This window comes from Hypanus sabinus, chromosome 15, assembly GCF_030144855.1.
Source record: "Hypanus sabinus isolate sHypSab1 chromosome 15, sHypSab1.hap1, whole genome shotgun sequence".
Taxonomy (NCBI): Eukaryota; Metazoa; Chordata; class Chondrichthyes; order Myliobatiformes; family Dasyatidae; genus Hypanus; species Hypanus sabinus.
In genome coordinates, this window is record NC_082720.1 from 92,517,621 (window position 1) to 92,530,930 (window position 13,310).

The 13,310-nt window shown below is 52.3% G+C and overlaps 2 protein-coding genes across 4 annotated transcripts in view; both read left to right on the forward strand.

Moving 5' to 3' along the window:
• larp1 (La ribonucleoprotein 1, translational regulator) overlaps positions 1-13,310 on the forward strand; it is a 236,116-nt gene that overhangs the window by 212,043 nt on the left and 10,763 nt on the right. For all 3 annotated transcript variants that reach the window (XM_059990743.1, XM_059990745.1, XM_059990744.1), the window contains exon 17: positions 2,011-2,155. In XM_059990743.1, the coding sequence (XP_059846726.1) occupies positions 2,011-2,155 (145 nt within the window). The remainder of the gene's footprint in view (positions 1-2,010; positions 2,156-13,310) is intronic.
• The window catches only part of LOC132405715 (uncharacterized), a 321,522-nt gene that overhangs the window by 88,408 nt on the left and 219,804 nt on the right, over positions 1-13,310 (forward strand). The window lies entirely within an intron of this gene.

Here is a 13,310-nt window from a genome sequence, read left to right on the forward strand (position 1 = left end):
AAGGGTCCTTGTGTGGGTGCTGAGCCAGCCAGACCCTGGGTTTGCTGCCTGGTCCTCATTACAGGACCCTTGTTGGGCAGCAGCAATTCCAAATCATTGTGTGGTGGTTGCATGTATTGTTATTGTTTTGGTTGCAATGTCGTCATTAATAAGACTCTTGCATAGTCAATAATATATCAACAATCCTCTGTGCTCCTTGGTGCAAATTGGGTAGATCAAATTGACGAGTTTATTGTCATCTGCAGAGGTGAACCCCACTGAATTTAGACACTTGAGCTGCCTTCAGGCTGTGATCTAATTTGTATCACTTAAGTGCTTAGTGGTATTGCACATTTGTGCTGAAACTGATCTGATCATCGTGGAAGTTCTTTCCAATCACAAGCACTGATAAAATTCACCATAGTTATTGGTGTTTTCCATTAAACTCACAATGGGCACCATTTTGAGTTAACAATTCAGATAATTATCTAGGTTTAGTAAAAGGGGTACTTAGGGATAAGAGAAAGGAGAAAGAATAATGCAGTGCAAAACAGACTAGCAATAACCAAATTTACCAGGAAGGAACAGTGTACAAGAAAATGGTAAATAGAGTCCAAGTAAGGAAAATCATGGGGTAGAATTAATGACTGACAGTAAATGCCATTGGTAAGAAGAACATATAGATGTGTCTGGTCTGATGTGGTTGCATAGAGTTGGGCCATCTTAGAGGAAGCTAAGTCCATAGCCACAATCATGACTCAATGTCAATTACGATGGGTCGGCCACGTCATCAGTATGCCTGACTCCCGCCTCCCTAAGCAACTCCTGTTTGGTCACTCCTAGAGGGCAGAAAATGTAGAACAAGGACAGTATCAAGAGCCACCTGAGGAAATCCCACATCGACCTGAATGCATAGAAGAAATTAGCAAGGATAAGGAAACCTGGAGAAGGACAGTCTGTGAGGGAACTGCACAGCTTGAAGAATACTTCCAGCATGCCAAGACTAAGTGGCTTCATCGTAAGGAGAGACTGGTAAAAGCCCAACCAGCTACAGCCACCACACAATACACAAAATGCTGGCAGAACTCAGCAGGTCAGGCAGCATTTATGAAAAAAAGTACAGTTTGGGCTGAGACCCTTCAGTAGGACTGGAGAAAGAAAGCTGATGAGGAGTTAAAAGGTGGGGGGCAGAGGGAGAAACACAAGGTGATAGGTGAAACTGGGAGGGGTAGGGGTGAAGTTAAGAACTGGGAAGTTGATAGGTAAAAGAGATACAAGGCTGGAGAAGGGGGAATCTAATAGGAGAGGAAAAGGGGGGGAAGGAGCAGCAGAGGGAGGTGGTGGACAGGCAAGAAGGTAAGGTGAGAGAGACAGAAGTGGATGGGGAATGGTGAGGGGGTTGGTAATCATTACAAGAAGTTTGAGAATTCTTCATTCATGCCATCAGTTTGGAGGCTACCCAGATGGAATATAAGCTGTTGTTCCTCCAGTCTACATCCACTTCAATGACCTACACCTGCCAACATTGCAATAGGACTGTTGTTCACAGATCGGCCTCCAGTCATCTTAAGACCCACAAGTGACCAGATCAACCACCAGGAGAAGAATCATACTCAACTACAAGTGATTGCTGATGATGATGGGGGTTGCAAAGTGACCAAAGCTGTGAACTGACTACTCAGGGAGAGTTAGGATTTGGAAAGAATACATCTAAACAATAGGAATGGGGTTGTCTATATAGGAATAATCATTGAATATATTCAGATCAGAGATTGAGAGACATTTGAGAGGGTGGATGATTGTGGGGAGAGAGTGAGAAAATAGCGCTGAGAGTATGATGGGATTGGCCCCGATCAGATTCAGTGGGAGCCGATTATCTGTTTTTGTTCATGGTTCTTATGTCCTTGATGTAGAATTATAAATGTCAATAGTTTTTCAGGTGTGTGTGACCATCCAGGTATAGTTGCTGTCTGTTCGATTGCTCAGCCATTAAATGCAGCTGCCATCCACTGACTTGTTCTTCTCCCACAGAGAGAAAGAGATTGGGAATAGGACAGTCTCAGGAAATGAACACCCTTTTCCGATTCTGGTCCTTCTTCCTGAGAGATCACTTCAACAGGAAGATGTATGAAGAATTCAAGCAGCTGTCAATAGAGGATGGGGATGAAGGTTACAGGTAACCAATGTAGGGTACTTCACTCTCAGCATACAACACCCCCTTTATCTTTGTTTGTTCAGCACTTGGACAGAAACCAATGCGAAAGAAGTGCAAGATCTCTTCCTGGTACTTGGGGTGCCAAATCCTTGATCTCCAGTACAGAACCACAAATGGCCACTCTATTGTTCCTGATGTATAGATATATAGACAGATACTTTATTGATCCCAAAAAGAAATTACAGTGCTACAGTAGCATTATGTGTGCATAGATATAAATATTAGAAGAGAAGTAGAAAGAATAAAAAAAATATGTTACCACAATGTAACAGGAGGGGGTCATCACTTCCCTGGCTATAGGTTGACTCATAGTAGAGCCTAATGGCCGAGAGTAAGAATGACGTCATATAGCGCTACTTGAAGCAGTGCAGTTGTCTTACTCGATTACTAAAAGTGCTCCTCTGTTCAGCCAAGATGACATGCAAAGGGTTAGAAACATTGTCCAGAATTGCCAGGATTCTCCGTAGGGACCTTTGTTCTACCACAGCCTCCAGTGTGATCAGTTTGATTCTTATAACAGAGCTAGCTTTCTTGTCATTTTATTGAGTCTGCAGCATCACTGATGTTGATGCCAATACCCCAGTACCACTGAATCAAAGACTGCACTAGCGACAGCAGACTAGTAGGACATGTGAAGGAGAGGCCAACATACACCAAAGGACATCAGTCCCTTCAGGAAATAGAGGTGACTGGCCCTTCTTCTACATCTCCTCTGTGTTGGTGCTCCACTCAAGTCTGTCACCAGGTGCACCCTGGGTACTAGTAGGTCCTCATCACAACCACATCCTCACCATCCAATAGTAACAGGGAGCAATGCAGGCTTAGCCTTCCTAAAGTCCATCAACATCTCCTTTGTCTTACTGATGTTGAGCTGCAGATGATTCAGCTTGCACCATTTGACAAAGTCCTCCAACAGGCCCTTGTATTCATCCTCCCAGTCTCTCTTGATACATCCATCTGTTGTTGAATCAAAAGAGAATTTCTACTGCAGTCATTTCCTGGTGTTCCCTGAGGTCAGTGGGAGTGGTGACGGTTCCTGATGTTTAGCAGGGTCAGTGGGAGTGGTGACGGTTCCTGATGTTTACCGGGGTCAGTGGGAGTGGTGACGGTTCCTGATGTTTACCGGGGTCAGTGGGAGTGGTGACGGTTCCTGATGTTTACCGGGGTCAGTGGGAGTGGTGACGGTTCCTGATGTTTACCGGGGTCAGTGGGAGTGGTGACGGTTCCTGATGTTTACCGGGGTCAGTGGGAGTGGTGGCGGTTCCTGATGTTTACCGGGGTCAGTGGGAGTGGTGACGGTTCCTGATGTTTACCGGGGTCAGTGGGAGTGGTGATGGTTCCTGATGTTAACCGGGGTCAGTGGGAGTGGTGACAGTTCCTGATGTTTACCGGGGTCAGTGGGAGTGGTGACGGTTCCTGATGTTTACCGGGGTCAGTGGGAGTGGTGACGGTTCCTGATGTTTACCGGGGTCAGTGGGAGTGGTGACGGTTCCTGATGTTTACCGGGGTCAGTGGGAGTGGTGACGGTTCCTGATGTTTACCGGGGTCAGTGGGAGTGGTGACGGTTCCTGATGTTTACCGGGGTCAGTGGGAGTGGTGACGGTTCCTGATGTTTACCGGGGTCAGTGGGAGTGGTGACGGTTCCTGATGTTTACCGGGGTCAGTGGGAGTGGTGACGGTTCCTGATGTTTACCCGGGTCAGTGGGACTGGTGACGGTTCCTGATGTTTACCGGGGTCAGTGGGAGTGGTGACGGTTCCTGATGTTTACCGGGGTCAGTGGGAGTGGTGACAGTTCCTGATGTTTACCGGGGTCAGTGGGAGTGGTGGCGGTTCCTGATGTTTACCGGGGTCAATGGGAGTGGTGACGGTTCCTGATGTTTACTGGGGTCAGTGGGAGTGGTGACGGTTCCTGACGTTTACCGGGGTCAGTGGGAGTGGTGACGGTTCCTGATGTTTACCGGGGTCAGTGGGAGTGGTGACGGTTCCTGACGTTTACCCGGGTCAGTGGGAGTGGTGACGATTCCTGATGTTTACCGGGGTCAGTGGGAGTGGTGACGATTCCTGATGTTTACCGGGGTCAATGCGAGTGGTGACGGTTCCTGATGTTTACCGGGGTCAGTGGGAGTGGTGACGGTTCCTGACGTTTACCCGGGTCAGTGGGAGTGGTGACGGTTCCTGATGTTTACCGGGGTCAGTGGGAGTGGTGACGGTTCCTGATGTTTACTGGGGTCAGTGGGAGTGGTGACGGTTCCTGACGTTTACCCGGGTCAGTGGGAGTGGTGACGATTCCTGACGTTTTCCAGGGTCAGTGGGAGAGTTCACGGTTCCTGATGTTTACCCGGGTCAGTGGGAGTGGTGACAGTTCTGATGTTTACCGGGGTCAGTGGGAGTGGTGACAGTTCTGATGTTTACCGGGGTCAGTGGGAGTGGTGACGGTTCCTGACGTTTACCCGGGTCAGTGGGAGAGTTGACGGTTCCTGATGTTTACCGGGGTCAGTGGGAGTGGTGACAGTTCCTGATGTTTACCGGGATCAGTGGGAGTGGTGACGTTTCCTGATGTTTACCGGGGTCAGTGGGAGTAGTGACAGTTCCTGATGTTTACCGGGGTCAGTGGGAGTGGTGACAGTTCCTGATGTTTACCGGGGTCAGTGGGAGTGGTGACAGTTCCTGATGTTTACCGGGGTCAGTGGGAGTGGTGACAGTTCCTGATGTTTACCGGGGTCAGTGGGAGTGGTGACGGTTCCTGATGTTTTCCAGGGTCAGTGGGAGTGGTGACGGTTCCTGATGTTTACCGGGGTCAGTGGGAGTGGTGACGGTTCCTGATGTTTAGCAGGGTCAGTGGGAGTGGTGACGTTCCTGATATTTACCGGGGTCAGTGGGAGTGGTGACGGTTCCTGATGTATACCGGGGTCAGTGGAAGTGGTGACGGTTCCTGATGTTTACCGGGGTCAGTGGGAGAGTTGACGGTTCCTGATGTTTACCCGGGTCAGTGGGAGTGGTGACGGTTCCTGATGTTTACCGGGGTCAGTGGGAGTGGTGACGGTTCCTGATGTTTACTGGGGTCAGTGGAAGTGGTGACGGTTCCTGATGTTTACCCGGGTCAGTGGGAGTGGTGACGGTTCCTGATGTTTACCCGGGTCAGTGGGAGTGGTGACGGTTCCTGATGTTTACCGGGGTCAGTGGGAGTGGTGACGGTTCCTGATGTTTACCGGGGTCAGTGGGAGTGGTGACGGTTCCTGATGTTTACCCGGGTCAGTGGGAGTGGTGACGGTTCCTGATGTTTACCGGGGTCAGTGGGAGTGGTGACGGTTCCTGATGTTTACCGGGGTCAGTGGGAGTGGTGACGGTTCCTGATGTTTACCGGGGTCAGTGGGAGTGGTGACGGTTCCTGATGTTTACCGGGGTCAGTGGGAGTGGTGACGGTTCCTGATGTTTACCGGGGTCAGTGGGAGTGGTGACGGTTCCTGATGTTTACCGGGGTCAGTGGGAGTGGTGACGGTTCCTGATGTTTACCGGGGTCAGTGGGAGTGGTGACGGTTCCTGATGTTTACAGGGGTCAGTGGGAGTGGTGACGGTTCCTGATGTTTAGCAGGGTCAGTGGGAGTGGTGACGGTTCCTGATGTTTACCGGGGTCAGTGGGAGTGGTGACGGTTCCTGATGTTTACCGGGGTCAGTGGGAGTGGTGACGGTTCCTGATGTTTAGCAGGGTCAGTGGAAGTGGTGACGGTTCCTGATGCTTACCGGGGTCAGTGGGAGTGGTGACGGTTCCTGATGTTTACCGGGGTCAGTGGAAGTGGTGACGGTTCCTGATGTTTACCTGGGTCAGTGGAAGTGGTGACGGTTCCTGATGTTTACCCGGGTCAGTGGGAGTGGTGACGGTTCCTGATGTTTACCCGGGTCAGTGGGAGTGGTGACGGTTCCTGATGTTTACCGGGTTCAGTGGGAGTGGTGACGGTTCCTGATGTTTACCGGGGTCAGTGGGAGTGGTGACAGTTCCTGATGTTTACCCGGGTCAGTGGGAGTGGTGACGGTTCCTGATGTTTCCCCGGGTCAGTGGGTGTGGTGACGGTTCCTGATGTTTACCGGGGTCAGTGGGAGTGGTGACAGTTCCTGATGTTTACCGGGGTCAGTGGGAGTGGTGACGGTTCCTGATGTTTACCGGGGTCAGTGGGAGTGGTGACGGTTCCTGATGTTTACCGGGGTCAGTGGGAGTGGTGACGGTTCCTGATGTTTACCGGGGTCAGTGGGAGTGGTGACGGTTCCTGATGTTTACCGGGGTCAGTGGGAGCGGTGACGGTTCCTGATGTTTTCCAGGGTCAGTGGGAGTGGTGACGGTTCCTGATGTTTACCGGGGTCAGTGGGAGTAGTGATGGTTCCTGATGTTTACCGGGGTCAGTGGGAGTGTTGACGGTTCCAGATGTTTACCGGGGTCAGTGGGAGTGGTGATGGTTCCTGATGTTTACCGGGGTCAGTGGGAGTGGTGACGGTTCCTGATGTTTACCGGGGTCAGTGGGAGAGGTGACGGTTCCTGATGTTTACCGGGGTCAGTGGGAGTGGTGACGGTTCCTGATGTTTACCGCGGTCAGTGGGAGTGGTGACGGTTCCTGATGTTTACCGGGGTCAGTGGGAGAGGTGACGGTTCCTGATGTTTACCGGGGTCAGTGGGAGTGGTGACGGTTCCTGATGTTTTCCTGGGTCAGTGGGAGAGGTGACGGTTCCTGATGTTTACCGGGGTCAGTGGGAGTGGTGACGATTCCTGATGTTTACCGGGGTCAGTGGGAGTGGTGACGTTCCTGATGTTTACCGGGGTCAGTGGAAGTGGTGACGGTTCCTGATGTTTACCGGTGTCAGTGAGAGTGGTGACGGTTCCTGATGTTTTCCAGGGTCAGTGGGAGTGGTGACGGTTCCTGATGTTTACCGGGGTCAGTGGGAGTGGTGACGGTTCCTGATGTTTAGCAGGGTCAGTGGGAGTGGTGACGGTTCCTGATGTTTAGCAGGGTCAGTGGGAGTGGTGACGTTCCTGATGTTTACCGGGGTCAGTGGGAGTGGTGACGGTTCCTGATGTTTACAGGGGTCAGTGGGAGTGGTGACGGTTCCTGATGTTTACCGGGGTCAGTGGGAGTGGTGACGGTTCCTGATGTTTACCGGGATCAGTGGGAGTGGTGACGGTTCCTGATGTTTACCGGGGTCAGTGGGAGTGGTGACGATTCCTGATGTTTACAGGGGTCAGTGGGAGTGGTGACGGTTCCTGATGTTTACAGGGGTCAGTGGAAGTGGTGACGGTTCCTGATGTTTAGCAGGGTCAGTGGGATTGGTGACGGTTCCTGATGTTTACCGGGGTCAGTGGGAGTGGTGACGGTTCCTGATGTTTACCGGGGTCAGTGGGAGTGGTGATGGTTCCTGATGTTTAGCAGGGTCAGTGGAAGTGGTGACGGTTCCTGATGTTTACCGGGGTCAGTGGGAGTGGTGACGGTTCCTGATGTTTACCGGGGTCAGTGGGAGTGGTGACGGTTCCTGACGTTTACCCGGGTCACTGGGAGTGGTGACGATTCCTGATGTTTACCCGGGTCAGTGGGAGAGTTGACGGTTCCTGATGTTTACCGGGGTCAGTGGGAGTGGTGACAGTTCCTGATGTTTACCGGGATCAGTGGGAGTGGTGACGTTTCCTGATGTTTACCGGGGTCAGTGGGAGTAGTGACAGTTCCTGATGTTTACCGGGGTCAGTGGGAGTGGTGACAGTTCCTGATGTTTACCGGGGTCAGTGGGAGTGGTGACAGTTCCTGATGTTTACCGGGGTCAGTGGGAGTGGTGACAGTTCCTGATGTTTACCGGGGTCAGTGGGAGTGGTGATGGTTCCTGATGTTTTCCAGGGTCAGTGGGAGTGGTGACCGTTCCTGATGTTTACCGGGGTCAGTGCGAGTGGTGACGGTTCCTGATGTTTAGCAGGGTCAGTGGGAGTGGTGACGTTCCTGATATTTACCGGGGTCAGTGGGAGTGGTGACGGTTCCTGATGTATACCGGGGTCAGTGGGAGTGGTGACGGTTCCTGATGTTTACAGGGGTCAGTAGAAGTGGTGACGGTTCCTGATGTTTACCGGGGTCAGTGGGAGAGTTGACGGTTCCTGATGTTTACCCGGGTCAGTGGGAGTGGTGACGGTTCCTGATGTTTACCGGGGTCAGTGGGAGTGGTGACGGTTCCTGATGTTTACTGGGGTCAGTGGAAGTGGTGACGGTTCCTGATGTTTACCCGGGTCAGTGGGAGTGGTGACGGTTCCTGATGTTTACCCGGGTCAGTGGGAGTGGTGATGGTTCCTGATGTTTACCGGGGTCAGTGGGTGTGGTGACGGTTCCTGATGTTTACCGGGGTCAGTGGGAGTGGTGACGGTTCCTGATGTTTACCCGGGTCAGTGGGAGTGGTGACGGTTCCTGATGTTTACCGGGGTCAGTGGGAGTAGTGACGGTTCCTGATGTTTACCGGGGTCAGTGGGAGTGGTGACGGTTCCTGATGTTTACCGGGGTCAGTGGGAGTGGTGACGGTTCCTGATGTTTACCGGGGTCAGTGGGAGTGGTGACGGTTCCTGATGTTTACCGGGGTCAGTGGGAGTGGTGACGGTTCCTGATGTTTACCGGGGTCAGTGGGAGTGGTGACGGTTCCTGATGTTTACCGGGGTCAGTGGGAGTGGTGACGGTTCCTGATGTTTACAGGGGTCAGTGGGAGTGGTGACGGTTCCTGATGATTAGCAGGGTCAGTGGGAGTGGTGACGGTTCCTGATGTTTACCGGGGTCAGTGGGAGTGGTGACGGTTCCTGATGTTTACCGGGGTCAGTGGGAGTGGTGACGGTTCCTGATGTTTAGCAGGGTCAGTGGAAGTGGTGACGGTTCCTGATGCTTACCGGGGTCAGTGGGAGTGGTGACGGTTCCTGATGTTTACCGGGGTCAGTGGAAGTGGTGACGGTTCCTGATGTTTACCTGGGTCAGTGGAAGTGGTGACGGTTCCTGATGTTTACCCGGGTCAGTGGGAGTGGTGACGGTTCCTGATGTTTACCCGGGTCAGTGGGAGTGGTGACGGTTCCTGATGTTTACCGGGGTCAGTGGGAGTGGTGACTGTTCCTGATGTTTCCCCGGGTCAGTGGGTGTGGTGACGGTTCCTGATGTTTACCGGGGTCAGTGGGAGTGGTGACAGTTCCTGATGTTTACCGGGGTCAGTGGGAGTGGTGGCGGTTCCTGATGTTTACCGGGGTCAGTGGGAGCGGTGACGGTTCCTGATGTTTTCCAGGGTCAGTGGGAGTGGTGACGGTTCCTGATGTTTACCGGGGTCAGTGGGAGTGGTGACGGTTCCTGATGTTTACCGGGGTCAGTGGGAGTGGTGACGGTTCCTGATGTTTACCGGGGTCAGTGGGAGTGGTGACGGTTCCTGATGTTTACCGGGGTCAGTGGGAGTGGTGACGGTTCCTGATGTTTACCGGGGTCAGTGGGAGTGGTGACGGTTCCTGATGTTTACCGGGGTCAGTGGGAGAGGTGACGGTTCCTGATGTTTACCGGGGTCAGTGGGAGTGGTGACGGTTCCTGATGTTTACCGCGGTCAGTGGGAGTGGTGACGGTTCCTGATGTTTACCGGGGTCAGTGGGAGAGGTGACGGTTCCTGATGTTTACCGGGGTCAGTGGGAGTGGTGACGGTTCCTGATGTTTTCCTGGGTCAGTGGGAGAGGTGACGGTTCCTGATGTTTACCGGGGTCAGTGGGAGTGGTGACGATTCCTGATGTTTACCGGGGTCAGTGGGAGTGGTGACGTTCCTGATGTTTACCGGGGTCATTGGGAGTGGTGACGGTTCCTGATGTTTACCGGGATCAGTGGGAGTGGTGACGGTTCCTGATGTTTACCGGGGTCAGTGGGAGTGGTGACGATTCCTGATGTTTACCGGGGTCAGTGGGAGTGGTGACGGTTCCTGATGTTTACAGGGGTCAGTGGAAGTGGTGACGGTTCCTGATGTTTAGCAGGGTCAGTGGGATTGGTGACGGTTCCTGATGTTTACCGGGGTCAGTGGGAGTGGTGACGGTTCCTGATGTTTACCAGGGTCAGTGGGAGTGGTGATGGTTCCTGATGTTTAGCAGGGTCAGTGGAAGTGGTGACGGTTCCTGATGTTTACCGGGGTCAGTGGGAGTGGTGACGGTTCCTGATGTTTACCGGGGTCAGTGGGAGTGGTGACGGTTCCTGATGTTTACCGGGGTCAGTGGAAGTGGTGACGGTTCCTGATGTTTACCCGGGTCAGTGGGAGTGGTGACGGTTCCTGATGTTTACCCGGGTCAGTGGGAGTGGTGACGGTTCCTGATGTTTACCGGGGTCAGTGGGAGTGGTGACAGTTCCTGATGTTTACCCGGGTCAGTGGGAGTGGTGACGGTTCCTGATGTTTCCCCGGGTCAGTGGGTGTGGTGACGGTTCCTGATGTTTACCGGGGTCAGTGGGAGTGGTGACAGTTCCTGATGTTTACCGGGGTCAGTGGGAGTGGTGACGGTTCCTGATGTTTACCGGGGTCAGTGGGAGTGGTGACAGTTCCTGATGTTTACCGGGGTCAGTGGGAGTGGTGACGGTTCCTGATGTTTCCCCGGGTCAGTGGGTGTGGTGACGGTTCCTGATGTTTACCGGGGTCAGTGGGAGTGGTGACGGTTCCTGATGTTTACCCGGGTCAGTGGGAGTGGTGACGGTTCCTGATGTTTACCGGGGTCAGTGGGAGTGGTGGCGGTTCCTGATGTTTACCGGGGTCAGTGGGAGTGGTGACAGTTCCTGATGTTTACCGGGGTCAGTGGGAGTGGTGGCGGTTCCTGATGTTTACCGGGGTCAGTGGGAGCGGTGACGGTTCCTGATGTTTTCCAGGGTCAGTGGGAGTGGTGACGGTTCCAGATGTTTACCGGGGTCAGTGGGAGTAGTGATGGTTCCTGATGTTTACCGGGGTCAGTGGGAGTGGTGACGGTTCCTGATGTTTACCGGGGTCAGTGGGAGTGGTGACGGTTCCTGATGTTTACCGGGGTCAGTGGGAGTGGTGACGGTTCCTGATGTTTACCGGGGTCAGTGGGAGTTGTGACGGTTCCTGATGTTTACCGGGGTCAGTGGGAGATGTGACGGTTCCTGATGTTTACCGGGGTCAGTGGGAGTGGTGACGGTTCCTGATATTTTCCTGGGTCAGTGGGAGAGGTGACGGTTCCTGATGTTTACCGGGGTCAGTGGGAGTGGCGACGATTACTGATGTTTACCGGGGTCAGTGGGAGTGGTGACGGTTCCTGATGTTTACAGGGGTCAGTGGAAGTGGTGACGGTTCCTGATGTTTAGCAGGGTCAGTGGGAGTGGTGACGGTTCCTGATGTTTACCGGGGTCAGTGGGAGTGGTGACGGTTCCTGATGTTTTGCAGGGTCAGTGGAAGTGGTGACGGTTCCTGATGTTTACCGGGGTTAGTGGGAGTGGTGACGGTTCCTGATGTTTACCGGGGTCAGTGGGAGTGGTGACAGTTCCTGATGTTTACCGGGGTCAGTGGGAGTGGTGACGGTTCCTGATGTTTACCGGGGTCAGTGGGAGTGGTGACGGTTCCTGATGTTTACCGGGGTCAGTGGGAGCGGTGACGGTTCCTGATGTTTTCCAGGGTCAGTGGGAGTGGTGATGGTTCCTGATGTTTTCCAGGGTCAGTGGGAGTGGTGACGGTTCCTGATGTTTACCGGGGTCAGTGGGAGTAGTGATGGTTCCTGATGTTTACCGGGGTCAGTGGGAGTGTTGACGGTTCCAGATGTTTACCGGGGTCAGTGGGAGTAGTGATGGTTCCTGATGTTTACCGGGGTCAGTGGGAGTGGTGACGGTTCCTGATGTTTACCGGGGTCAGTGGGAGTGGTGACGGTTCCTGATGTTTACTGGGGTCAGTGGGAGAAGTGACGGTTCCTGATGTTTACCGGGGTCAGTGGGAGTGGTGACGGTTCCTGATGTTTACCGGGGTCAGTGGGAGTGGTGACGGTTCCTGATGTTTACCGGGGTCAGTGGGAGTGGTGGCGGTTCCTGATGTTTACCGGGGTCAGTGGGAGCGGTGACGGTTCCTGATGTTTTCCAGGGTCAGTGGGTGTGGTGACGGTTCCTGATGTTTACCGTGGTCAGTGGGTGTGGTGGCAGTTGCCTTGTCAGTGAGGGCATTAGTGACTCACCTGAAGTGTTATGTATGGTTAAAGAAATGAGATATTATGAGTCAATGTGGCTGCTCAGCTGTTCACAACAAGGTGTGTGTCATCATCTGCAACCAAGTTCAATGATCTAGTTTATCCTTGCCTGTTCATTCAGTATATCTCTGAGGCCTCTGCCATCACCACACATCCCATTTCAGAGTGTGCTTCCCAGCTATTTCATCAGTATAGCTTTCGTGGAAGTGTCAACTTTCTTCTCTCAATGCTCTTGACCATCAGCAGAGGATCCTCATGCCAATCCTTGCAATCTATTGTGTGACCTCTCTGACTTCTGGGTTCACCAGTAATTAATCCATGCCGGTATATTAGCAACAATCCCATGTGTTTGAAATTCTTTTTGTTACATTTTATGTGATACCTTATTGAAACTCATCTAATCTGGTGTAATTGAAGAAGCACATTTAAATTACTGGGCAGATAACCTGGAGGCCAGAATTTAAATTTCATGATGTAAGCTGTGGTTGTTAAACAGTCTGGGCATAAGTAGTGATGTGCACAGCACTGTGTGGCCTAGTTCACTGATGTCTTTAATTGGATGACAACTGCTATTCTTACGGACGGACCAATATAGTTAACTCTCTGACGTGGCCCAAACAGTTCATCAGCAATCTATGATGAGCAATGTCCGGGGGCTGAGCCGTGAATAATAAAATTTAAGTATGTCTTCAATGAACATTTTCACTGTGCACACTAAGGAGAAAGATAGTATTTGGCAATTAGTGGAATGGTTGAATTCTAAACACATTAAGATTAAGAACTAAGTGATATGTCATGTTTCCAGGGATCTGAATGTGGTAGCTGTAAAATCTAAAGGTAGATGAGTCTCCTGGACCAGACAGACTGTACCCCAGTTTTCTGAAAGGTACCTGAAGAGATTGAGGGGGCATTGCTTATCTTTCTGG